Below are 26,999 nucleotides of genomic sequence, written 5' to 3'. Positions count from 1 at the left end.
TTATTATTTCCATTGTACACCTAGCACAGTGCCTAGTACAAACATGCCTAATAACTATTTGTTCAATGGATGTGGCCAATGGATTTGGACACATATTTAATGTTTCATTTGCCCAGCATAGGAACTGTGTGTGCAGAGTGATATCCTAAAACTCTGTGTTCATAAAAAATACTATTTGGGGGCAAATGCCTTGATCTCTGATCACTTTTCTTTTGAAGACAATTTGATTTTTGAGGAAGAGTAGGACAAGGCCATATGATTTATTGTTCGTGAGTTTTGGTAACTAGAAATCAAATTCCTTGTGAGGAATTACTCATGATACTCCCTGCACATTGTTCCTAACCTCCCATTCTCAAGTCACCAACTCCAACAAAACCTGTTTTTAAGTAGATGGAATATACAGTCCATCGCTGAGCAGTGCCTTAACTGGTAGATGCAGAAAAAGGACGCAGTATTATAAATATTATAAAAGCAAGTATCGGCAGAAACTAGTAGCATCAATGCAACTTGACATGGATGGAAAATAGAAATGTCAAGGCAGAAAAGATGGCTTGATTAGCACAAAGCCAATTCTGAGGTTATCAGTTCTGCTCGCCTGTCACAATGCAACTGGGTGTTGTTAAATCCTCCATAGAAACTACTAACAACTACATGCAATCATTAAGAAAACTCCTTAAACAGTAATCAAACTGAACTTTGTGGTGATACCTTTCTTTCTTCCATCTTACTGCTGACCACATGCCACTTCTGTTCCAAGAGTGCTACGCTCTGTTCTGTCTTTGAACCGGATCCTGAGTCATCACGGCTGAGAAGCATTAGCCTACCCTTGTCAAGCAGTTGATTGTAAGTCTCTTCCTTGGCTTTGAGCTGGGAATAGAGTTCCTATAAGAAAGGGCAAGAAAGAGGTCCGTAATGCCAATTTCTTCAAAGACACCCATACACAGATTTACAAGCATAGTTTGGAAAAGCTGAGGAAGGTCTCATTTGGATTAAAATCCTTCCTTTTAGATTCAACTGATGAAACCCACCATTCTTCCTTAACATAAAGATAATTTTCTCACCAACAGAATTTTTTAAGGACCAGTGACCACAAAAATGGACCCCAGCAATTTATTTTTCCTTTTCCTGAGGGATTTGCCTAGAAATTACATTGCCTTTTGTTCTCGGATACTTTGTTAAAACACTGTCAGTTTCTATTGGATTTCCCTAAACCGTCCCCTACTAAGACGTCTTTTTCTTTTCTTTCCCCCCTTTTTTTCATTTTTTTGGCTGTGCTGCGTGGGCAAGCAGGATCTTAGTTCTCCAACCACAGATTGAACCTACAGTGGAAGTGTGGAGTCTTAACCACAGGACCACTAGGGAAGCCCCAGTAGTCTTTTTCTTAAATTACCACCATGTCTGTATTAGGTATTTGTCTTCTTGATGCTCTCACTTTCAAATCAATATTGTGTCAGACAGTCTGATTAACCTGAAATTTGCCAGCTCACCAGGGTATTTCTTGCCAGTTCTTCCCCATTGCTACTGCTGCCTATCAGGATGTTAGAAACCTGTATATACGCAGCAAGCCCCAAGCACTATATTATCAGTAAAAGTGTACTACTCGGTAGACTCCCAGACACGTGTCTCTGTGACTTCATAAAGGAGCTACAGAATATGGGATGTCTATGATCAACTTCAAGAAATCTATTACCATGTGTGTATCAAGTTGTTCTCTAGCTGTTTCAGGAAGTCCTCCTGTGGGCTTCGATGCAGAAAGTTGGGTCTCCATTCTAGTCAGTTCCAAGAGGAAATCTTCAATTTCACTGTGGAAACCCTGGGCCTTTTGAGAAAAGACATTAGAAAGGTCAGCAGTCAATTCTAGTTTCCAAAGTAAACTCTCTAAATGATCACACAAGGAATTTTTAAGGACAGAATCGGGCGCTGCTCTCAGGCAGGGTTGCTCTGTTGCTGGATGAGCACGGGGCCAACATATTATTTTTATAACTCAACAGAATCCTTCACACCTCACTGTAACACAGAGATGTCTGATACAACCTGATGGATTGACTGACTAAGGTACTGCTGAATTTGGATATGGAGGGACCTGACTTGATCCAAGAAATAACTTGATCTGTGAACAAGGTTTGTCACAGCAATGATCTCCTAACTTTGAACCGGAGATAGAGGCACTGGACCATAAACTAATCCAAAAAGAATGACATAATTAAAAGCTGTTCTTTCCAGACAAGTTCTAGCACAGAATTGACCTTCCTCTCAAGGCAGATGGTTCTACACCAAACTGCTTTCCTTTCGTCAGCTGAGACGCACTTTCTTCCAAATGTCATGTGCACAGCTCCACAGGGCACTAGCGTGGATGGAGTGTGTACCTGCTGCAGTGTCGACTGAAGCTGCTGCTCCCTCTCCTCTGTTTTTTGTAACACTGACTCCCAGCACTGGTTCATGGTTTCCAAACGGCTCCTTAAGCTGCTGGCATCGTCTCCAGCACTAGACTCAAGAAGCTCATTGCCAGCTTTGTTGACTGTTTCCACTGTGGCTTGATGGGCCAGAACGTCATTTTTTAGAACCTAAAAAATGTTGAACAACATAATTTATCTCTACAGGTATCATTAAGCCTGGCTCTCTAAGGTATGCACAACACCAAAAAACTTCTGGTGGCAGTACCCAATCTCAAACCAATATAGTCTTAGAGATAAAAAATGACAATACTTACATGGTGCTTTGCGAGCTCAACTTCAATGACTTTTGGGTCTCCACTTACTGGTCTCTGAGCGTCCAGCAACTCCTCAGTGTGAGTCAGCCAGCTCATTAGTTCCTCTAAGGCATGTTGGAACTGGCCAAGGGCCAAGAGAGCACCTTCCAGCTTATGCTACTCAGAAAATGATACGAGGGAACGTTTGTTAGGAAATTAGGAAACAGTAGACAGCAGTCCACTGGGTGCACTCTGCCATTTGCCTTACCTGCCTATGAGCAATTTTCTCACCCAGGTTCTCCCAGAGGTGTTTGAGTTCTGTCAGGGGTTCCCGGATAATATCTCTGTCCGTTTCGTCAGTAGCTTTCTTTAACATTAGTTCACCCTGGTGATTGAGCTTCTCCATCTCAATTTGCTGTTGGTAAACTTCCACTTTGAACTCCTACCAAAGATATACTAAATGTCAGCAGCACAGCAAGTCTTTAAAAGCTAAAATGGGACCTCTCTGGTGGCTCGGGGATGAAGAGTCCGCCTGCCAGTACAGGGGACACTTGTTTGATCCCTGGTGTGAGAAGATTCCACATGCGACAGGGCAGGTAAGCCTGTGCACCACTAAAAACTGAAGTCTGTGCTCCACAACAAATACCTAGCCCCAACTCGCCGCAACTGGAGAAAGATGGCGCACAGTGACACGGACCGGACCGAGCACAGCCAAAAGGCAAAACAACCTGCAGCACCCTCCCCCCACGCACCCCCAGAACAAAACAAACAAAGCCTAAAACGAAGCAGTCCTCCTTCAAAAACCGCTCCCAGGGACAAACCTTCATTTCATTTAACTGATCTTTAACAGTGTTGAGGTCAGTGCCGACAGGGGGCATTGTGCAGAGTTTAATCACAGTGTTATCTAGCCAGTCAAACATAGCCTAAGAAAAAAAAAAAAAGAGTCAAAAAACAAAACTATGAGAAATCACGAGACAATTAGCATGATCTCTGCTAAACAGAGTTAAATCGAAGTACCTTGTGCTGTTTGTGCACTGAAGTTGGGGAAAGAGATAAGAGATAATGATCTTTACTTCAGTAATACAGGGACTTAAGAATGAAGCCAACATGACTGGAATAATGTCCAAAATGAACTACAATCTGGAAAAACTAAATACAAAAAAAAAAAAAAAAAACCCAGCCAGCTAGCAAGCCCATGATGTGCTGCAGCTATTGTGCCAAGCTGTGCTTCAAGATAACCTAGGTTTGGAGTTTCTAACAAGCAATGACTTTGACAGCAAGGCCAGCTTCACTCTATAGCCTCCATGAGGATAAATTATAGGATAAGCATGCAAAGAAAAACACGGTAAGAAGCCTAAGCTTCTGATGTCAGAACCTTCCTCATCAGAAGTGGAAAACTGGCTAGGAATACAGCGCGAGCACCTCTGGTTTGAGAATGCTGCAGTCCTGGGAAGGTGACCCACTCACGAGGGACAGAGAAACCACGGCACCTGTGTGTCCGCGGCGGTCACGCTCGGCTCTCACCTGGAGAGTGTCCTGGTACTGCACAGCGGCTTGCATGGCATCCTCAAGCTTTTCCAGCCTCTCTCGCCATGTTTTGTTTAAGTTCTCCCAGGCATTGTTCATCTAGGGGAAAAGCAGTCAATCAGATTCCCCAATTCCTCCCACTCTTAGTGCAAGTCCGCTCACGTTTCATCTGAACCCCTTGTCCACTTCTCCACACCTCATCAATGCTCTTCTTCACTTCCGGCTTCTCAGTTTCTCCGCAGGCAAAAATCAAATCTGCTCCAAGGATTCGAATAAACTCCAATTCCTCATGCAGACCATCTGTCTCTTCCTTAATAGTCTACATGAAAATGAACAGAACATTAGCCAAAACAGAAGAGGAACAGAACTTCCCAAACTTTGCAAATGTAATTTATACCCCATCAAGAGCAGATGCTGAACAGAATGATCAATTTCATTAAAGTCTTTCAGTGTTCTCAACATTTCACTCATCTAAATAGTGGAGCTGCACAGTCTGATTATTTTTCTAATACATACATCAAATATATTTTTAAATATTAACATTAAATATATAAAATAATCTGACAAAGGTGCAATGAGCTTCAATAATTTCAGCAAAGGTCTGCAGAGATTATAATCTATAACCAGAAGTCTATGATGGAGAAGTATATCAACAAGGATAAAACAGGAGTGTAAGTCATAAATTTAAGAGCTGGGAGATGTGCAAAATAGGAATGCTAGACTACATAGTCCTGAAGAAAGTCAGTTCAGTGTCAGATTCTAAAAACTGGTTCATGGATTGCCAATGACAGAGATGAGGAGGTGGAAAACGGCCGACATAAAAGACAGACGTAAGAGAAAGAATACAGAGTATCAAGACTACCTTGGCTTGTCCTAAATGGACAAAATGAGGTAAGAAATACATTTAATAAAAACTAGGCTCCACCCAAATATTAAACAAAGGTATGTCAAAGTATGGATGGTTAAGTCCAGAGTTTCTTTTCTACTTCCTATTTTTCTACAGTTAATCGAGAAATAAGGTACACCAAAGTGAGGACGGAATTCAGAAATGAAAGCAAACCCAGATTTTTAAAGCACATTCTAATAATCTGAATTGTTAAGTTTAAAACTGATGACAGAGCTACTTTTGTGTGACAGTCTGCTGTGTATCACAACTGGTGATTGCATGTACCTACACAAGTGGTAAAGCCTGTACACTAAAAAAAGAAAGAAATTTACTATAACAAGCCCCCGCCCCAAGTATAAAGGCATACTATTAAACTTAAAAAAAAAAGAAAAAAACAAAAACAACTTTTAAGGCACTCAGCCTAAGCAGCTAACACAACATACTTGGATAAAGTGCTTTCCTGGAAGAGGTTTTGTTTTCTTACCTCAGCAGCTTCAACCTGTTGCTTGATGATGGATGGGTCAATGCCAGGGCTTTCCAAGTCATGCACGATGTCCTGGGTATCTTTGATGGTGGTGAGGAGGGCTGCCATGTCATACCAGAACTTCTCTGCTAGCTCAAGGACATCGAGGAATTTAATTTCTCGCTCTTCCGCCCGAGCTTTGATGTCCTCCCAGAAGAATACCATTTGATCCAATTTGTCCTGGATTTCTGAGAGGGTGCAGGAGAGTGAACCAGACTTCTCTAAGGACTGAAATCAGTCTCATCAGATATTAGATCTAATCCTCATATTTTCACTGAAATGATACTTTAAAAGGCTCTAAAAATATATTACTGAAAGAGAGTTTTCTACCTTAGCTTTATTATTTCCATATTCTCATTTCCCACTTGTGTTGGCCTCCCAAATAAAGAGATCACAGAGGTAATGTGGAAATGAGTTATCTGTTAAAAAAGTATTGCTAAGACGCTTATAAAGGGGCTTGGATGAAAACTCTATTTCTAGTATTCTGCGTGGAACCTGCTATGTTTCCCATGGAAATTGTATAAAAGGTAGTTATGTTCTTCCCACTATTGGTACGGCAGTTTCCTCATATTAAGAGGGTAAAGGAGCATTTGTTTCCTGGCCTGGGAATCTAACTACCAATTGTAATCTTGTTTCAAAGGAGAGATGTGTTCTGAATTCTAAATGATTCATAGAATACTCATTACTTGGGTACTGCCTTTGCATTCAATGAAATACATCTGGTGGGATGCTGGAGGTAACCACAGCTTAGAATTTAAGATTAAAAAAAAAAAATTATTAGATTAATCAAGCACCTTTTGCAGCCAGATCCTTGTCAGCTCCTTGAGATCGCCCAATGAGCTCTTCTCCACGGCGCTTCAGGGCCTCGAAGGACGGCTGCAGTTTTTCCAGCTCCATGGTGGCACTCTTGTTGTCGCTGACGCACTCTCTGATCTTGTCCACTTCAGCAGGAATCAGCGGTGGCATTCGCAGGCGAGAGGAAAGATTCTCCAGAGTTTCCAACATGGGCTCAATTTTATCATGGAACTAAACAGATATTGGACCATGAGCCATCACAGCAGTGCTGCATCACACTTCTGGGGTAAACGTTAGGGATTAAGGCCAGTGTATAAATTTACTATTTCGGATAAAACCTATGCTCAACCTAGCCCTAGGATTGTCAAGTGCTGGCTGTGGCTAAGAAACCATTTTGGGTACAGTACACTAGAGCTGGGCCATCAGAAAAGTATCTGATGACTCAAAAAGCTATTGCTTAATATACCAAAACTCAACTCACATTGTTAATGGTGCTACAATAGTTTCCCTATTCCAACTAATGTGATGAAAAAGGGACAAGACTATGAAACCAGTGAGAGTCAGTGTGTCAACATCTCAGATGACAGCTGCATGCAACAGATTAGACCAACAAGTTAGATGCCCTCCACCAACTGTGTAAATGGATGGGGAACTCAATACGCTACATGACTTGGAGTTTAAAAGTACCATGACATGCAATTCAACAACCCACCGGATGTAATAGTGAGAAAGGAAAATGTTGACATGATGAAAGATAATTAGGGAAGGTCAAATCTAACCTTATTCCAAGAGAACTACTCTTTCCACTTTTCTACAGGTTTTATAACATATCTATAATTGTAAAACTGTGATTTTTAATATGGAGCAGAGAGGGGAGAAAAGGGAGCAAAACAGATAAGCCTGCCCCCTAAAGCCAACTTTGGATTCATCAACTAGAATAAGGCTCACCAACTGTTCAATGTCCTATAGGAAATTACATGGTAAACAAAATCCCTTCCCATTGCTCCCTCACTTCTAGGTTATGCCCCAAATGAAACTGGCACAATAGACTGCATTAATAAAATTTATACCACTAAAGTTAAGGCAAGTTTCCTTGTAAATAACCCTCTCAATTCTCAGCTTCAAAAGAACACCCTAATCCCAATGGGGGTGGGCACCTTACCTCTGTAATCTGTAATGGTGGGCGCAGTCAACACAACAATGAAATGTGACGATGTGGGGAAGACAGGAGCAGGCAGCAACAACACAAAGTAACACATTCCACAATGTGAGCGGAGATGGGACGGAAGGTGGGGGAAACGTGAGTAAGTACAAATATCAACCAAGAATACTGACTAAACGCAGGAATCAATTACCCAGACATAACAGTAATATATTAGTTGAAAAGTATGTAGTTACATGCTTTAAACTCTACTGCTAGTGGTTTGTTTCTCCTCGGCTCTAACTTCTCCCTAGTCAAGTATCTTTCTCTGAACGAGGAGCAAGCTGGTGGCCTCTTGAGTAGGAAAACGAATGTGCTGTCTGCATCTTGGAAGCAACAGGTCCAATGGCAATCTGACTTCACTTGAGGCATTTGCTGCTTCAAGATGAATTTACCCCAAAATCACCTCTGTTAAAGGATCACCACGATATCAAGTTTTGAAGAAAACCATACAGACAATTGATACACCAGCCAAGATGCATTTCACCCTCCTCCTAGCTGTCAGTGTAACCAATGCTTCCTGGAATAAAAATGCAAATGGGCAAAGGCTCCCAGTCTCTTGATAATGTATCACCAGCATACATGGTCTGGACATTCCTGGGCATACGGACATACTGATACAGAGCCTCCTGCTTAGACTAAAGGACAGCTGAAGGTTATATGAGTTTAAGACACAGACATACCTGAGCCGACTGGGAAACAGCCTCGTCCAGAGCCAGGGCCCGCTGGCGCACCTCCTCTTTTATTTGGGCATATGTGTTTTCTGCTTTCTGGTATTTTTCTTCCACCATTTCCCCCTCTTCAGGGTTTAGCTCCTTTAGTTGAGGGCCTATCTTTAGCAGTTTATCAATATGAGGTTTGTGTTCAGCAATGGATTCCCTCAGTTGCTATGTAAAAAAATATGGATTAAAATGAGTCTTTTAATACCAGTTTGTTTGTTTAAATACTGTAATCAGAGCTCATACCAATGGAACAAACTAAACTGATAATATCCAGCAAGTCCCAACATCTCACCATTTATGGAGGGGGCGAAAATCTAAGTCTTAGGGCACTGACTCTAATTCCCTTGATTTTTAAAAGCCAGTTCAGATATTCCGCCACCCAAGAAGCTTCCCAGAGACAGCCTCCCTCACTCTTGCTCTCAAAACAAAAGTATCCCACTGCCTTCTGCACTCAGAAGTACTTTGTACTCCACTGCAGTCTCAGTGGTTTAACGTCTATCTCCCTGTGCAGACTGGGAGACACTAAGCAGGACAAACTACAAACAATATTTCTGGGAATCCAACTGCTCCTTGACTCTACGGCTGGCTACTTCCAGTTCAATCTCCCTGTTACAGGAATGCAGAGATAGGAGTAAGCACAAGCCATATACAAACAAAATAAACATAAAAAACCCATCTTTGATGGTAATACCATCAGCTGAAGTGTCTACAAATTCTCCTTTCATCTTAAGTCTCTGCAGCAAATTGCTTTCTGACATTCCTGAGGTGGGGCTCTCACTCCAGCTGGGGCCTAACCACAAGGAAAAGGCCACCCAACCACACCCGAGTCTGCGAACACTGTTGTCGCTGGAAAGAGTTTAAGTTCCCTTGATTTTCATGTGGCGCTTTGTTTACTTCTCTAATACTCACATTCCTGACATCTCTATAATCTCATTCTTTAACTGATTCATATTAAAGAACAAAGGAAATATTTCAGATATGCATTTTTCCTGTGCAAAGAAATTCTAATGGGTTAAGAATTAACTTCAAAACAGACTTACACTTGGTAGGTACTCATAAACAGGCTGTTTCTCAAACTGTGCAGCCCATCTCCAGTTGTGCAATTAAATAAAACTCGGCATGCTCCTTACCCTCATTTCCTCTTGCTGCTGCCTGAGCTGCTCATGATCAATAGCCGGAGGAGGTAACTGTGCTATGAGTGCCCGAGTCTCCTCAATCCAGGGACTGAGTTCCTCATAAGTTTCCCAAAACTGGTTCACCAAGACCTGTGCCCGCTCTAGGCGTGCGTAACGCTCTGAATTGAGCAGACTAATGGCTTCATATTGCTGTATCAGAGACTCTGTCTTTTCCTATGGACAACAAAAAGAAGTGTAAATATTATTAACGTGATGAATCCTTCTTTAAATAAAAAATTTAAGTAGATATACACTAAAAAGTATAAAGGAATATACACTAAAATGCAAAAAAACAAAAATCAATTAATCTAACAAGTTTACAAGTGATTTTTATATTCTTTATACTTAACTGAATTTTTGAATTTTCCTATCACACATATGCATTATTTCTATAATTTTTAAAACAATTTTGCCAGCAGTAAAATAGCACAAGCACAACACAGCAAAAACAGCCCGTTAGTGAGTACCTTTCACAACTTCAGATCCAGCATTATTGCAATAGGTTGGTTTGACTGTATCAGGGGCTACAGTGGGGATTCGCTCATCAACTTTCATCTGTCTTTTCCTCTCTGATAAGAGTGTCCACAAACCTGCTATTTATACTTCGCATGTTTCGTATGAGCAGCTCAATTTATGAAGATTTCTGAGGAAATAGTAGTTACCCATGCCCTTTACAAAAAAGGCTTCCTTTGTGGCTCAGCTGTTAAAAGAATCTGCCTGTAATGTGGGAGATCTGGGTTCGATCCCTGGGTTGGGAAGATTCCCTGGAGAACAGAAAGGCTACCCACTCTGGTATTCTGGCCTGGAGAATTCCATGGACTGTTTAGTCCATGGGGTCGCAAAGAGTCGGACATGACTAAGTGGCTTTCACTTTATAAATAAAACAAACAAAACTGGTGTACAAATGGATTCTGTTGGCCAATTCTTTTAGAAATGGGTAACAATTTTTTTTAGAAGGCTCTAAGGTCCGTCTAGTCAAGGCCTTGGTTTTTCCAGTGGTCATGTATGAAAGTGAGAGTTGGACTGTGAAGAAAGCTGAGCACTGAAGAATTGATGCTTTTGAACTGTGGTGCTGGAGAAGACTCTTGAGAGCCCCTTGGACTGCAAGGAGGTCCAACCAGTCCATCCTAAAGGAGATCAGTCCTGGGTGTTCACTGGAAGGACTGGTGCTTCCAATGCTGAAGCTGAAACTCCAGTACTTTGGCCACCTCATGCGAAGAGTTGATTCACTGGAAAAGACCCTGATGCCGGGAGGGATTGAGAGCAGGAGGAAAAGGGGACAACAGAGGATGAGATGGCCAGACGGCATCACCAACTCGATGGACATGAGTTAGAGTGAACTCCGGGAGCTGGTGATGGACAGGGAGGCCTGGCGTGCTATGATTCATGGGGTCGCAAAGAGTCGGACATGACTGAGCGACTGAACTGAATTGAATTGAAAGCAGGAATTAATATCTGGATCTGGTTCTGAAAAATCTATCTACCTGGAAACATAACTCATTACGGACTGAGGACAAGGAGCAATTCCTCTGTTATTAAGAACATGGATTTGCAATGCATTTCACATCATACAGTATGGCTGTTTAGACATTTGTGAACACAGGGTGAGGAGTCTGAATTCCCTAGGACATCATCTTGGACTTAAATATCACTATCAGTAATAGAGGGGAAAAAACCCTTCTTAAACTATCATCTCACAATTGTACTTCCAAATTACCATGAGCAAGATAAGAATATGGTGAATAAACACATGTAGTTTACCTGCAGTACAGCTTTTTGCTCCTCCCCACATGTGCCAAAGATTTCACCACGATGACTGAAGAGTTCATCCATGGAATCTTTGTGTCGAATGATGTCAATGGAGAAAGCCTTTGAAAAGTAAACTATTGTTAAGTAACACAAGGACCCCAAGCCTGAGTTAGTGAAAAGTCAGACATACTCTATGAAAAATCCTTTGCTTTAATAAAGTCACATTAAAAACTGTTCTTAAGAAGTTTGACACTTTGTCTATCCACCTATCTCCAATGCTTATCTTTCAGTAGCTTACAAAAATATCTTCCGCCCTGAAAACCCACATAGAAAATTGCTAACTATTCTTTCCTGGATTAACAGACCTGTTTCTCCCTTTTCACAAAGCAAAAAGTCCCTTCTTCATCCTAACCAAATATTTATAAAATTAAGTCTCTATCCACCATCATGACTCTAAATCATTCTACTTGACTTGGAATAGCCAGAAACTCTGTGCTAGTCACTCTAAGTGACTGATGATTCTTCTAGCTCAGAACGGAGTGACCGTGCCAGTGACGTACCTTCTGAACCTGCAGCTGAGCTGTGGTCTGGTCCTGCTCCAGGCGAATTGGACCCAGGGCCATCAGTTTCCGTTTTGTTTCAGCAACCCAAGCTAGCTCTGCATCCGCAGCTTGCTCATACTGACAGACATATCGAAGAAAAATGGACATATTACAGCCACTGTCTTCCTTCTAAGAATTCTAACTTATTCAACACAGAAAGGCCTAGATTTCCAGTAATGCAGTTTACATCTCATAGAGTAAAGCCCAAATTGGTGAGAACTTCATAAAAGTTGCAAATCCAAGATGCAGAAAATTTAGCATTGATTATATTTCAACAAATATGAGTTGATCCTATTCCAACTTCTTTGGAAAGACATTCCAGAACCCAGTCAATGGTTCCATAGCTAGAAATAACAATGGAAACTAAGACTCTTCAAAAGAAATACACTTTCTAATGAGAGTACTTTTATGAGACTGTGCTCTCTTTCTGCCAATCTTTTTTCCTATCCACACACTAAATAGCAGTAGTCATATGTTTAAATACAAACTTAACATGGCAGCAGATGGCGGAGCCAAGTTAACTTGGAACTACTCGCTTAGCTGAAGAAGTTTAAGACTGCCGAAGAACAGCAAGCCTTTAAATGGGATGCAGCAGGCAATGACAAGTCATACGCAAAGACACCAACAACAAGAGAACATGTTCTATGTGGCCACTGTTTAATAAGGGCCCCTCAACCTTCTGTCTCTTCCTTATCAATGTTGCCCAGTTACACTAATATTTAAAGAGAAGTTCCCAAGTGTGATAAATCTCATTCTTAGATATCTGGCCACAATTTGGAATCAAAACAAACTTTCGTGGGGTTCAGAAAGCAACTACCTATCACCATGAACCCAAGGGGTCATGTTATATTATTTTTGCACCATGGCACATTAATAGGTGCATATCCACCTACAAAGGAAAACAACTTTTCCCAGAAAGCAGGAAGGACAAATGATTGAGGGAAACATGACACCTGTGTTTACTGGCAGCATTCTATTTTGGATGGCTCTGCTATTTTGGTTAGCATATTTGATAGTAATTATAGTTCTTGGTTCTGTCCCCTCTTCCATCTAATGCTGAAACACTTGATGATGTCAAACTAAGACTGATGCATTCAGACCTTTTCGATCTAGGTATTATCTACCCTTATCACCATCTGCCTCTAAGCAGGGCATTAGCAAGGAAAGGGCCCACACACTTTTCTTTTTCAAGTTCTTTTCTCCTCAAAGGGGTCAAGCATCTTCAGTCAAACCTAGATCTACCCTCACATAACTTTATCAAATCACTTCCTACCACTGAGATAATTTGCTGCATCAGATTTAGCTTGATCTCATTTATTCCTATTCCAGAAACTGTATGTATGTGGGTCATAGTTTTGTACTTCCCATATATATATATCCCTGCTGCCTAAAATATTAATGCAGGGGTGTTTATAAAGATTACCTGTTGTGATCTCTGAATAGCAGCATCAATTTCATCCACCCTTTGTCCAACAGTGTCACTGACCAGCTTGTACTGTTCGTTGGCGTCGGACACGAGTTTATCCAGCCCTTCTCTGGCTCTCCAGGGCACCAGCTCTAAGAGAGCACGGCTCACCTCATTCACTGTGTCCAACACCAGCCTGTGCTCCATGACCTCCTTCTTCAGTTCCTAAAGAGGGAAAAAAGTTTTCAGGCCATCTCTTGCTAAATTAAGCACATTAGCAGCTGTGCTGGGTGGAAAATGCTCACTCTACCACACATCCCAGCAGGGCTCTGACCTCCTTCCTTCACTTATTTTTTTTTCTTGTCTCAGATTTTTCAGTCACTCCACAGCCTGACTTTAGGCTCAGCTGCTTAGAACTGTCAGCAAGACTTTTCAGGCCAGACTGTCTCTGGGTAACATGAATGGTATTTCTTGCTTTTTTTCCTCCTTACTTCAACAGAATGATAAATAATGCTTTAACCATAGGCATTTATTCACCTCAACAAATGCACCGTATTTCTGTGCATCTAGAACTGCACAGGTCCTGCAGGAGAATTAGAGATGACTATGAGGTACTCTTTTAGAGAGTGAACTATGACAGTGAGTTCTAAAATGTTCCATATGAAGCAAGCTTCCTAGGGTATTCAGAGTCAATCTTTTTTCTTCTTCAGACCATGATAAATGCTCTTATATAGGCCTGTCCTTATGTCAAAACTTATTTTTCCACGAATAAACAGAAAACAAGGCAGACAGACATTTTTGGTTTAGATTTCAGGTAAAGATAGATGGTGTAAAACTCAAGAATTGGAACTTCAGGATTCTAAGAGAAAAATTCTTTCCCTTTACAGTGTGGGATGTCAGCTCACCTTCTGTCTCTGCTGAAACTGGGGTATTTGTTCCCCTGTGGGGGACTGTCCTCCGCTGGCTGCCAGCTCCTCCTCTACCTCCCTCAGCCACCCAGTCAGTTCCTCATATGTAGACTGGAACTTGGTGGCCAGCTGCCGGGCTTGCTCTAAGGTTCTGAGAGCCTTGGAGCTAGTGACTGTGATGTCTGCATAGCGAGTCTTTATGCCATCCAGCTTCTCTTGAATGAGCAATACCTCTTCACCTGTGGGAGACAGCACACCGTTTATTTGTGTCTAATAGGCTACAAGGGAGCCCTTTTAACCTCTCTTTATTCAAGTCAGAGCTTAACTTTTATGGATACTCTCTCCCTATGGCAGTGACTTCACCTAGCGTCCCACACCAAGGGAAGTGGGAAAGAAACCTTCAATCAATAAAAGAAATGACTTCTGAGATTATTAGGATCTGAGTTTGACTGCAGGTTTTTCTAGACACTTTTCGCATCTTTCAGTAAATGCTGGTAATTCAACATATTGGAGGGCAGGGAGAGTTTTCATCTATAACCAGATCTGAGACAATATAGTGTTTCAATAAAAGATGTAGCAGGAAATAGAAACCCAAGCCCCAGTTGCCAGGAAGCACATGATAATACAATCAGTGAGTATTAAGCCCCTCCCATCTACAAAGAGAAGTGGCTAGTGCAGAGTGCTGATTAATGTCTGTATGACCAGGCACTAAGAGATGCACTTTTCAAAGTACCTGTGGTTTGTTTCAGAAGAGCCTGACCGTTTTTAATAGCTTGATCTACATTCTTCTTTCTATTAACAATTTCTTCATTTAAAGCCTGAAAGGAAAGAACACCATTAATCCTAAAACTATGACACAACAAAGTGGAAGAAATGTGAGACCCTTAAGAGACCAAATTTAAAATAAGGAGATGAATATCAGTTTAAACATGAGATATTTGATTCCTTCGTTTTCTCTTTGGTTACCCCTTTAATTACTCAGAACAATGAAATCAGATACTTATAGGCAAGCCTTCCTTTGATGAGAAGAGATTTAGGACTTAATCCACTTTACTAACCTATTGGTACCAAACCTGAACCCAAGAAAGGCAGAAGAAGAATTCAGCAAAAAATGTCTACTATGTCCAAAACAAAGGAAAAGGCATAAAGTTCAAAAAAAGAAAATCAGCAATAACAGGCCAACTTAAATTAGAATCCTAGTTAAAAACTCTCAATATCTGAAGTCAATGAAGTAGAAGAATCTACCATTTCCAAAGAAATTCCATAAAAACAAAACAAAAGGGCAAACTGTTCTTTCTACTAAGATGACCCAGAATTCCTGCACTTCGAGCATATAAATTCTAGAAACATTTAAAAAGTTACCACTATATGATCAAATGCTGAACACTGTTAAGTAATCTGGTTTTCTTAAAGTTTTGGGCATCCCTGGTGGCTCAGATGGTAAAGAATCTGCTTGCAATGCAGGAGACCTGGGTTTGATCCCTGGGTCAGGAAGATCCTCTGGAGGAGGAAATGGCAACCCACTCTAGTATTCTTGCCTGGAGAATTCTATCGACAGAGGAGTCTGGCAGGCTACAGTCCATGGGGTTGCAGAGGGTTGGACATGACTGAGTGACTAACACTTTGTTAAAGTACATACTCCTCTGCATAAGTGCTCAAGTGGTAGCTGAATGATACATTCCTGAGTGATGTAAAACATGAGCTGGAATAGAGATGGCTCCTGATTACACTCTGGATCATCTTCTAGAATTAATGACTCAGTTTGTTAAGTATTTCCATGGACTCATCAAAAAATAGATTAGTCCTTAGCAACAAGTCTGTAACTAAGCACTTGTGTATAAAATAAATTTGAAATGTTTGGAATAAAAAAAAGGGGGGGAGAGAGAGAGAAATGAAGACAAACATGAATTAAAATGACAAAATAACTTAGTAACATAACCAATAAGAATGGAAAGCATGAATACCAGGTGGTCAGCATGCTGCTTCTCGAGGACATCCTGTCTGTAATCCTTTACGAACACTGAACTGAGTTTGTCCTCAACCTCGGCCAGCCAGTTGAGCACCTCCACCTCATCCTCCCCGAAAAGCCTAGCATTAGACAGGGCTTGTTCAAGCAGGGCTGCTTTCCGACAGCACCGGTCTTGAATCTCACTGAATCGGGCCTGCAACGAGTCTAGCCTTTCTGACAGCACAGCCTGCTCTGCAGGACTCGTCAGGGAGGAGAGGGACTGCCCAACTGTGACTGCCTGGTGCACATCTGTTGCATGGCTTTCTATTTCTTCTTCCAGAGCCTGGAAATCCAGATGGAAAAAATGAATAACAGAAACAAAATAAATGAAAAGTAAACATGAGACAATGAATCACAAATGATATAATAAATAATAATATATAAGTTTACCTATGGAAGGGTAAAAATAACATAAAAACAGAGAACAAAAAGCTGTTTTTTCTGATGGTAGCCTATAAGTCCAATTCTGTTTTTACTTGAAGAATGTGACTAGTCCAATTAATAAGTGGACCATATTTTAAGTTAAACTTATTAAAAAAACCCCAAAATACATCTTTTAGAATGCTGCAGGAAGTTTTCTAGGATTTCTGATTCCAGTTTTGTGTTTTCATTTACCATAACTACTTCCTACCTTGTGCCGAATGATCTGCTGCTGTATTTTAGCAGTCTGGGTGCCAACAGGTTCTGAGTTGGCGAGTTTTTTCTCTGTGACAGATAAGAAGTCAGAAATAGGCTCAGCTGTCTCATGGAATTGTTTGGCCAGAACCAGGATATCTTCCAGCTGTTTCTGCCTACACGAATATATAGAACAAGCTGCTCAGGCAAAAAGTCACATTAAAACTGTTAACAGTACTATATTCAGTAAAAGACCAATCTTAACCAGGCACATCTGAAATATCAATAGCAAACAGAACACACAGAAAACAGCACTTTGCTGTTTTAAAGGCTTGCAGTACCTTATTTAGGTTCTGTCACGACCTTGTAAGATAGGCATCATTATGCCACTATTATAAACAGAGAAAACCAAGCCTGAAGGCTTAAAGAAAGATCTGTCCAGATCGCCCACAGGGTAGCAATGGCACAGTGAGAATTAGAATCAGACCTTCTACTCTTTCTCCTATGGGATGTAGCACGTGCATCCTCTGTGCATGTGACCAAAATAACGTTTAAAGGAGTGGAAAATCGATCAGTCTTCATTTCTCTTTTCCCTGTCACTGCTACCTTCACTTATGAAGAGAAAAGACAGGATTTGAAGAGCACAAGTAGATCAAGCTGTGAACAAGAACTTCCTTCCTATCACCCCTAAATCAGTCAGGCTTCTATTAATTTCAAGCCTCAGAGCATAACTTTGAATTCTGACTTAAGGCAAAAAAAAAAAAAAAACAAAAACTCAAACTAGCTGAATCTGCTAAGGCAAATGGCACCCAAAAGAACTATGTACTTTATAACTGGAATCTTAAATCTTATTTAACATAACATCCATACTAAGTGTGGATTTCAAATACCCTATAGATTAAAATCAGCCAATTACAAAGGAGAGGGGAAGCCTGAATACTGAAGGCAGCCTAATAAACAAAAGACACAAAAACAACCATAGAACTATATTAGCACACAGAATAATCATCAAAGGCCATAACAATGACTCTGGACCATTAAGATCAGACTAAGCGCTGTGTTATTTGAAAAGGGCCTGGGTGATGGGAAGTACTTATATTTCAATAAATCTTTACTAAACATCTGCTTTGTGTCAGGTCCTATGCTGGGTACTCTGGACAAACATATTAATAATAAATGATTTAATATAAAGACCTGCCATTTGAATTATCCGGAAATGTAATGCTTGAGTGTAAAGAAAAATGTATTTCTAGATGCTATTTTTAAACGTCAATATAAAGTACAGAATTTCCTTTCTTAGTTTATGTCAACCTTCAAACTACATCTTCAATCAATACAAGTAAAACATAAAATATAATCTTAAATAAATTGCTTGGTGGTTTATTTTCATTGGTTAATGACCTGCTTAAAGATTTTACTCTTTTTGCTTTAAACTTTTAAAAACATTTTTATATTTTATATTGGAGTACGGCTGATTAATAAAATTAATGTTAGTTTTATTAGTGTTTCAGGTTTACAGCAAAGTGATTCAGTTATACATATATATGTGTCTATTTTTTTCCAAATTTTAAATTTTAAAAATTTAATTCTTAAAGAACTGTCCTAGACTGTTAGATCTTTCTGAATTATCTATGACTCCAGGATTTGAAAATCTGAAGAAATCACTGTAACAGGATTTGGGGTAGGAAAGAGAAGAGCTAAAATAATTTGGAGGCATCAAAAATACAATATTAAAGAACCTAAACAGAATTCTTTAGGATGCCTTAACAAATGCTGCTGCTCTTGGTATTTCTCTTTAAAATACTGGTCCAGAAACTGTGTTCGGAACATGGAAGCAAGTAGGATAGAAGGAAAGATTCATAAATAGATACATTAGGAACAATCATGACTTTAGTGAGCTTAAGGACCTAGGAGGTAAGCACATAAAATAATGACCATAATACAAGGTTCACATGAAGAGTCAGGGCAGTTAAGAGGAAGATGAAACTATTCTATGCTTGGGAATAAAGAAAAGCTTCATAAAAGCAGGGGAGATGAACAAAAGTCTTTCATAGAAGATGGAACACCATCAGCAAAGACAGAATTCGGAAACTGACCGAAGACACTGAAGAACCGAATATGGGTTACTTTGACCATAAAGAATGAGAAGAACAGCAGAAACTAAGAAGACTCTTGAGAGTCCCTTGGACTGCAAGGAGATCCAACCAGTCCATCCTAAAGGAGATCAGTCCTGGGTGTTCACTGGAAGGACTGATGTTGAAGCTGAAACTCCAATACTTTGGCCACCTCATGCAGAGAGTTGACTCACTGGAAAAGACCCTGATGCTGGGAAAGATTGAAGGCAGGAGGAGAAGGAGATGACAGAGGATGAGATGGCTGGATGGCATCACCGACTCGATGGACATGGGTTTGGGTAGACTCTGGGAGTTGGTGATGGACAGGGAGGCCTGGTGTGCTGTGGTTCATGGGGTCGCAAAGAGTCGGACACAACTGAGTGACTGAACTGCACTGAAGAAAGGTGGGTTAAGGCCACCTTTGAATGGTGGGCTAATGAGACTATTTTATAGGCAACAGGCAGTCATTAGATGTCTCTGACTGTGCAGAGGGAAGGCCTGAGGGGAAACAGCAGCAGAGTGGTTACGGTTAGCTAGTTAGGAGGCTGCCCTCAGGTGAGCTACCTCATGGGAACGAGCCCAAGTGAGAGTTCATAAGTCATGAACTGAGGCAAGTGAACTGGAATCAGAGAAATGGATGGAGAGGAAAGATACTGTAGACACAAAATAGATAGAATTTAGTATCCCGATAGATATGGGACACAAAGCAGAGAAGGGAAAAAATGATAAAAAGAAAATGAGGCTGAGGTTTTAAACCCAGGTAGTTGGAGGGTCAATGGTACTATTACTGGAAATGGATAGAAAGAGGGAAGAAAAAAAGCAGTGCAATTTGGAAATGAAAGTAAGTTGAATTCTTTCTTTTGTTTCTCCTACTAACATGGGCAAGTAAATACTTCGTAGCTCAGATGAGAAACAAGCCAGCCATGAACAGGTAAAGAGACTGAAGAGGGGGTTACCTCTAGACTACCCATAGCTACCTAAATAATAAGTGATCAACTTTACAACTCTCATACTCATTTCTGATTCATTATCATTTACTTTTAAAACTGGGAACAGTACCAGCTGAAAGTAAAGACCCAGTGTGACTTATTAAGTTCAAGTGACACTGGACAAACTGATAGCTATGGAAAGAGAGGAACCACCTCTGTGGAGGAGAGAAGTACACTGCCTGCCTGCAGCTTTTGGTAAAGACAGTCCATGCAGCTCTTGAATGCTCATTTAATAGAACCACAGGCTAGCTCCTAGATGCAGGCTAGCTCCTAGACCCCTTAATACTGGGATAAGTTAACAGAAAAGAAACATGATACTTTTTAATTCCAAGTATCAGAAACATGATTGATAAATATTAATGGGAAAAAAAAGAAATCTGTTTCCAAAACTCAGAAAATTACTTGGCTGGATTGTAGGAGTCCACGTCTATCATTTGAAAGCATGATATGATGATATTGCAACTGAGCACCACCACAGAGCAATGAGTCTCCCAGCTCTCAGAAACTGACGGAAGAGCTGAGGCTCATTTCCTGAGAGTCACTCTGGTTATGCGGATCATCTCTAAAAACTTATCCCTCTTCAAGATAAAAGCTGTTAAACACCTCCAGAGCTCCATGAGCGTCATCCAGGGGCTTTTACAGCATCTCAGTGACACAAGTCTTGGCTTTACCTGGCTGTTGCCTTGCTGAGTAGTCCAGTCCATCTACTTTCAAGACTCTCCAGCTGTCCAGTGATCTTCTCTCTATCAGCCAGCTCAGCTGACTGTGCTATTCTGCCTCCTTCTGCTTGAAGCATGTCTACTGTGGCCTTTCGATCATCTAGTAGCCTCTGGAGCAACTGATGTACATGTTTAAAGAGAATGAAAAAAGATAACATGGGGTCACTTTTAAAATCCAAAACAAGTAAAACATACAAAATCCAAAAACCTCACCTCATCGAGCCCTAAGTTTAATTAACAGGGAAGTTTTTTTTTTTTTTCCCCTCAACCTGAGGCAAAAACATGAGATATAATTCCTACCACTCATATAAACTTTTCCTACACTCAGGTTTTTAAATGGAGCAGTGACTGTCATCATGTGACTGAAAAGGAATTTAACTTGAACCAAGAGAAAAAGGCACTGAAGTGGAAATTAAACCAAGGGGGCGGGGAACCAGCGAGAACCTTATACATGATATACAACATTATTTAGAATACTGCCGACCCTAAAAACACTCAAAATCTCTTAAGATAAAGTGGTGACAAACACTGAAACAGGATAAGTGAACCAGCAAAACTTCTCAGTTCAACATACGGCACGGTAAACTAGGAGATTACAAAGGTGACAAAAATCAATTTCCATCTTTCTTTTCTGGATCACACAAGGTAGGTTAGGATTCTGCTAAACTCCTAACTGTGCTCCTGAAACTATAAGCAAATTGTGTTGTCTGTCATTCCCTTCGGCTGTTACCGTTCACTGCCCCAACATTCTCCCTTACCTTCTGTTCTTGGATCTGGGCTTTCACCACTTTATACTCAGCAGATGGAGGCTTCTGATTGGCTATGAGCTCCTCAGTGTCTGCCAACCAGCTGAGCAATGGCTCCAAGGCATCTTGGAACTTCCCACAATGCAACAAAGCCTCTTGCAGTTGTGCGATTCTTTGTGCAACCTGTTTCACAGACACAGAGGAGAAAGGGGAGAGTTCTGAAATGCCTTCTCATCCCTTTTCCTAACTCCAGGTTGGAACTACTGAAGTTTTATTTGCATTCAGGTGCCATGGAAACCTGAAATTGCCATATCTTTTTTCTATGCCCTCCGTTCACTCACCTTTTTATTTAGTGTGTTCCACCGAGCGTTGATTTCTTCCATGTCATGTTCCAAACCCTGCACATCGCAGTTTTTTCCGGCACTCTGAATCAAGCCCTGGCCAAGCCCATTCACCTGTTGCAGTTTCATCTGAAGAGGATCCACCTGTTCTTTCTGAAACATCTAGATAATTGTAAGCCAAAGAAGATTTAATCTATAGGCATGACAGTGACTGGTTATTCTTGGGGGAGGCATGCTTTAACAAAGGAGGGCTAGTGGGTAACAAGACAAAACAAGCCACTTGTACAAGAAGTATCAAATAAGAATGTGGTTTCACATTTCAAAACATTCTCCTATGGACAAGCAATTACAGAGAGTTATGGCACTACTTAGGCATTTAAACCATGACTCATAGTTTGTTTCTGTTGTTAATTTTTTAATGCAAAAAGCTCTTGAGAATAAAGAAGCATCAGCCTCAAGATACCATGAAAGTGTGATGCATTATCAATCCTAAATGGGAAGGGTGATATCAAATGACTAGTACTTAAGATTAAAAATACCTTGGGGGATAGCTTTAACCAACCATGATACATGCAATGCTCTTCTCTGACTAGGACTTATAATTAACCAAAACACATTAATGGTGTGAAGAATCCCAACCCCATAGCTTAATACCCCTGTGGCCATTTAATTCCATTCTGTTCCAAGGCCACAGACCACAAACAGCCAATAATCTTGAAGTAGTATTCCTCTGATTACAAAGGGAAGTGGGCCAGTATTATAGGGAGATGTCCTTAACAACTTCAGACATATTTTAAGCAAGACTCAGATATACATAAAATATCTCAAAAACAGTGATACTATATATCCATGTTTACCATGAAACAATGGAATTTTATAACTGTAAACAAGTGTAACAAGCAATGTGAGTGTTTCTTTCTAGTGCAGTCAAGGTCCATTATTACTTAGAAATTTATAAAAGGAAACTCTGGGGAGGGAGGTGGGAGGGGGGTTCATGTTTGGGAATGCATGTAAGAATTAAAGATTTTAAAATTTAAAAAATAAAAAACTAAAAATTAAAAAAAAATAAAATAAAAAAAAATAAAACTAGAAAAAAAAAAAGAAATTTATAAAAGGAAACAAAGAGAACAGTACTTCTGCCATTCCAATGGTATTAAGGGAAAAAAATGAAATAAATATTTGTCCCTAAGATCAGATTTCTCTCAATTGTCAGAGGATAAAATCAGCCACATTCCACTAGTCTAGATTTCCATTCCTTTTTCTTCCACATAAAGTTCCTTCAAGCTCAGGGAGGCAGGGGAATCAATGAAAGCTGAAGAATCCAACAGGACAAAAATAAATGCAAAAGAAAATTATAAGTTTGGGTAAGACTAATTTTGGCCTATGTGAGACCACAGATCACACTAGGATTAGGAAACTGATTCTAGAAAGAATGGTCTGTGGCTGAACAAGTGAGTCACAAGGAGGAAAGGCCCCAGGGGACACTGAGAAAGGAAGGTTATAAAGGTAATTGCCAGTGGGCTTCGTTTTATACTACAATTTGATTACACCATATTGTTAGGCAACTCTACACAGCAGTTCAGCTAAAAATGACTGTTACTCCAATAACATGGTTCCTGGAGAAAGCAAGTGCTATGATTCCACTTGGTATTAAACGTGCTTTCACTGAAGAACAATCAGAGCAGAGGGGAAAAAACAACATGGCTGTGGGAGGGGCTGGAAAGGTGAAGGGAGCAGAAATGCCTGAAGTACAGACGGAAGGTGTCCAGTCCACATGGAAGAGCCCCCGTTTACCCAGCAATCAAGTCCTGTCTCATGCTGTGACTGATATGTAATTTTTCCTGAGTCGTCCAATATGGCAGCCAACAGTTACATGTGGCTAGTTAACTAGAAATTCAGTTCCTCCACCCACTAGCCTCATTTCATGGGGTCAAAGGCCATGTGTGGCTAAGGGTCTCATGTACTGGGCAACAGTGAATACCTCCATCTTGGCAAGAAGCTCTACTGGTATCAGTGTAAATCATACAGAAAAGTAAAAACATAATTTAAGTAGCTTGATAATCTCTTCCATATAACAGACCAATTCTTTTCTTAAAATTTGGATTTACTTTGCTCGTGAACATTTCACATAACGTATTTGAGATTTCTTCAGTTCCCATGTCCACTCTATGGATTGACAGGGAATGGGTATTTGTCTTTTTTTTTTCCCCAGAAGTTTAAAAATATATGAAAATGCCTCTATATACTAGTACTTTCAATATTTATAGTGAACACAATTGAACAGAATGTTAAAGAAAATAAATCTGAAAACACTTGCTCCTTTCTCTTAATTCCCAAATAAAGCTGTTTTGCAAAACTTGTGCTTTTAGATATATTAAAATTCCTACTCCTTAGTATTTCATGGCACATGGACTGTGCCGTGTTACTAACTGACCAGTGCTGGCAGACATTTCCCAGAGCAGACCACTAGTAAAAATGATTGCATGGCTGTAAGATGCAACAGGGACATAAAACAGAAAATTTCCCAAAGAACTTGTTAAATCACTTTTATCTATAGTAATACCACATTCTCCCAGCGTTCATCCTGACTGATCCTTTTTTGATATCCTTCGCGCACTTCCTCTTTCTCTTCTAGATCTCCAAATGTTAGCCTTAGAGGGGCACAGATAAGGGTAGGACGCCAGTCCTGAGGCCTTTTCTCAATCTACACTCCCCTAAAGGCAATTCTACCCATTCCTATGGCATTCCTTACCATAATAAATGCTTATTACTCTAAAAATTATATATATATATTGAATTTCAAATCTAAATATCCACCTATTTTCCTTAATATTGCCACACACCATTCCAAAGTTGAACAGTAAACCTGCTAATTTCCTCTCCCCCAACGCTGCTCTTCCCTGAGCAATTCCCCACTGGCCTGTGAGCCTAGCTGACACCATCTTGGGCCCTTAGAGTTTCTCCTGTCCTTCTGCTGACCCCACCGAGGACTGTACGGTACAGTAAATCACTTCTCTGTTGTCAAGGGCTTTGTAGATAATAGATACTCTTTAATAATCATCAGGACCAGGTAGCCCCTATGCTCTGCTAGTCCCCAAACAATGAAAACCTTTGCTGATGTATATTCCTAGTCCCATAGAGCAGAACCCATTCATAAATCTTGCCTTAGGAATACAAGTCCTTTTCCCAAGCACCAATCCCCACCCTCTAGGTTAACTGCAGAACTGTCCTGGTTGGCCCCATGACGGTGCAGAGTGCAGCTGCAAAAGCATCTGGGTTGTAGTTGCCTAATGCTACCCTGAGAGTAAGTTGTTGTTTGGTTGCTCAGTTGTGTCTGACCCTTTCGTGACCCCATGCACTGTAGCCCACCAGGCTACTCTGTCTACGGGATTTTCCAGGCAAGAATACTGGAGTGGGCAGTCATTTCCTTCTTGAGGGGATCTTCCCGACCCCCATCTCCTGCTTCGGCAGGCGGATTCTTAACTGCTGAGAACCAAGGAAGCCTGAGAGTAAGTTACTCCATAATAAACGGATCCATTGATTATATGGAGCTGCCTGCCTTCTTTTTTGGTCTCAAAATGCCTTCTCAGTTCAATGGGTACTTTTTGTTTCCTCCACCCTCCAACATCCATCCACCCATCCACTCAATGCCATCCTTGATAACTTCCCCTCACTACCCCCCAACATGAAAACCATTATCAGGTCTTACTGATTCTGCCCCTAAACTGTGTCTCAGATCCATCCAACTGTCTGCAAATCCACTGACTCTCCATCTAAGCCACCCAGACAATTGTAACTGGGCAGGCCTCTCTACTTTGTCCTTGATCCCCTACAATCCATCCTAAACATAGTAGCCAGTGTGATTTTTTAAAGTTGCAAACCATTCTGTGTTTTCTGAATTCCATGTCAATTATAATATAAACTATCAAAATATAAGACAAAAGAAATCTGAGATTTATAAACCCAAATAATGTTAAAAATATTTTTTGTCAATGTGAACCAGCTTTATCTATCTTTAAGCTGAGTCATCCTTTAAAAATGTCAACAAAATAATTTCACTCCCCTACTTCAATCTTTCAATACTTGCCTATGGCTTTTAAGGTAGAGATCCTTCAGGATTTCTTTCTCAGCCCCTGCATCATCTGGCCCCTTTCTACCTTTCCAGGTTCACTGCAAGACACTCTCCTGGAAACCCTGCTTACTGTGGTCCGGTCACTTGGCTCTCTTTTGTTTTTAACATGGCAAGCTCTTTCCAGTTTCCATTTCCTTTGTCCAGAATGCTCTTTGACTAAGTAACTTCTATTTATCCTTCAGGTTATAGTTTTAAAACTGTTTCCTTGACACGACAACTGAAATTAAATACCCCTAATGTTTCTTATCATAACTTTTATTATTTTTTATTCAAAGCATTTGCCACTATTTATAACCATATATGGAGAAGGCAATGGCACCCCCCTCCAGTACTCTTGCCTGGAAAATCCCATGGACAGAGGAGCCTGGTAGGCTGCAGTCCATGGGGTTGCAAAGAGTCGGACACGACTGAGCAACTTCACTTTCACTTTTCACCTTCATGCATTGGAGAAGGAAATGGCAACCCACTCTAGTGTTCTTGCCTGGAGAATCCCAGGGATGGCGGAGCCTGGTGGGCTGCTGTCTACGGGGCTGCACAGAGTTGGACATGACTGAGGTGACTTAGCAGCAGCAGCAGCATAACCATATATTTGTATCATTTTTGCTTAATTTCTGCCTCCCTTGGGCTTCTCCAGTGGCTCAATGGCAGAGAATATGCCTGCAATGAAGGAGATGCTGGTTTGATCCCTGAGTCTGGAAGATTCCTTGGAGGAGGGCACAGCAACCCACTCAAGTATTCTTGCCTGGAGAATCCCATTGACAGAGGAGCCCAATGGGCTACAGTCCACAGGGTTGCAGAGTCAGACAGGACCGTAGCAATTTAACACACATGCTGCCTCCCCTGCTACACTGTAAGTTCCACAAGAGCAGGGACCATGCCAACTCTATTTACTGCAGAAGCTCCAGTACCCAGCACAGAGTACTGGGTATATGATCAGTAGTTATCCAGTAAATGAATGAATCCTTGTAGAGAAACAGTGTTAGAGAAAGCAAATAAATCCATAAAAGTTCTGTTGATTGGCTGAGGATTCAAGTGTTGAACCGAGATTGTGAGGCTCTCCAATTTTTGCTTTAAAACTTCCTTGGCAAATTAATTTTATAGGACCACTATTTTATACAAATGGTTGTTTTCTTCATTGAACCAGTGACTGGAA

At 40.7% G+C, this 26,999-nt stretch overlaps 1 protein-coding gene across 6 annotated transcripts in view; it reads right to left on the bottom strand.

Annotated features, from left to right (window-relative positions):
• MACF1 (microtubule actin crosslinking factor 1) overlaps nt 1-26,999 on the bottom strand; it is a 343,697-nt gene that overhangs the window by 33,476 nt on the left and 283,222 nt on the right. For all 6 annotated transcript variants that reach the window (XM_069586902.1, XM_069586911.1, XM_069586919.1 and 3 more), the window contains 22 exons: nt 21,715-21,876; nt 21,386-21,556; nt 20,580-20,746; nt 16,822-16,981; nt 16,147-16,473; nt 14,916-15,000; nt 14,180-14,421; nt 13,293-13,499; nt 11,828-11,947; nt 11,280-11,387; nt 9,474-9,692; nt 8,305-8,508; nt 6,420-6,651; nt 5,587-5,813; nt 4,413-4,535; nt 4,214-4,315; nt 3,511-3,612; nt 2,958-3,131; nt 2,711-2,866; nt 2,367-2,564; nt 1,691-1,819; nt 709-882 (listed from right to left, as the gene is read on the bottom strand). In XM_069586902.1, the coding sequence (XP_069443003.1) occupies nt 709-882; nt 1,691-1,819; nt 2,367-2,564; nt 2,711-2,866; nt 2,958-3,131; nt 3,511-3,612; nt 4,214-4,315; nt 4,413-4,535; nt 5,587-5,813; nt 6,420-6,651; nt 8,305-8,508; nt 9,474-9,692; nt 11,280-11,387; nt 11,828-11,947; nt 13,293-13,499; nt 14,180-14,421; nt 14,916-15,000; nt 16,147-16,473; nt 16,822-16,981; nt 20,580-20,746; nt 21,386-21,556; nt 21,715-21,876 (3,789 nt within the window). The remainder of the gene's footprint in view (nt 1-708; nt 883-1,690; nt 1,820-2,366; nt 2,565-2,710; nt 2,867-2,957; nt 3,132-3,510; nt 3,613-4,213; nt 4,316-4,412; nt 4,536-5,586; nt 5,814-6,419; nt 6,652-8,304; nt 8,509-9,473; nt 9,693-11,279; nt 11,388-11,827; nt 11,948-13,292; nt 13,500-14,179; nt 14,422-14,915; nt 15,001-16,146; nt 16,474-16,821; nt 16,982-20,579; nt 20,747-21,385; nt 21,557-21,714; nt 21,877-26,999) is intronic.

Source organism: Ovis canadensis, chromosome 1 (assembly GCF_042477335.2).
Source record: "Ovis canadensis isolate MfBH-ARS-UI-01 breed Bighorn chromosome 1, ARS-UI_OviCan_v2, whole genome shotgun sequence".
NCBI classification, from domain to species: Eukaryota; Metazoa; Chordata; class Mammalia; order Artiodactyla; family Bovidae; genus Ovis; species Ovis canadensis.
The sequence above is the reverse complement of the archived record's forward strand: the minus strand, read 5'-3'. Positions and strand labels throughout refer to the sequence as shown.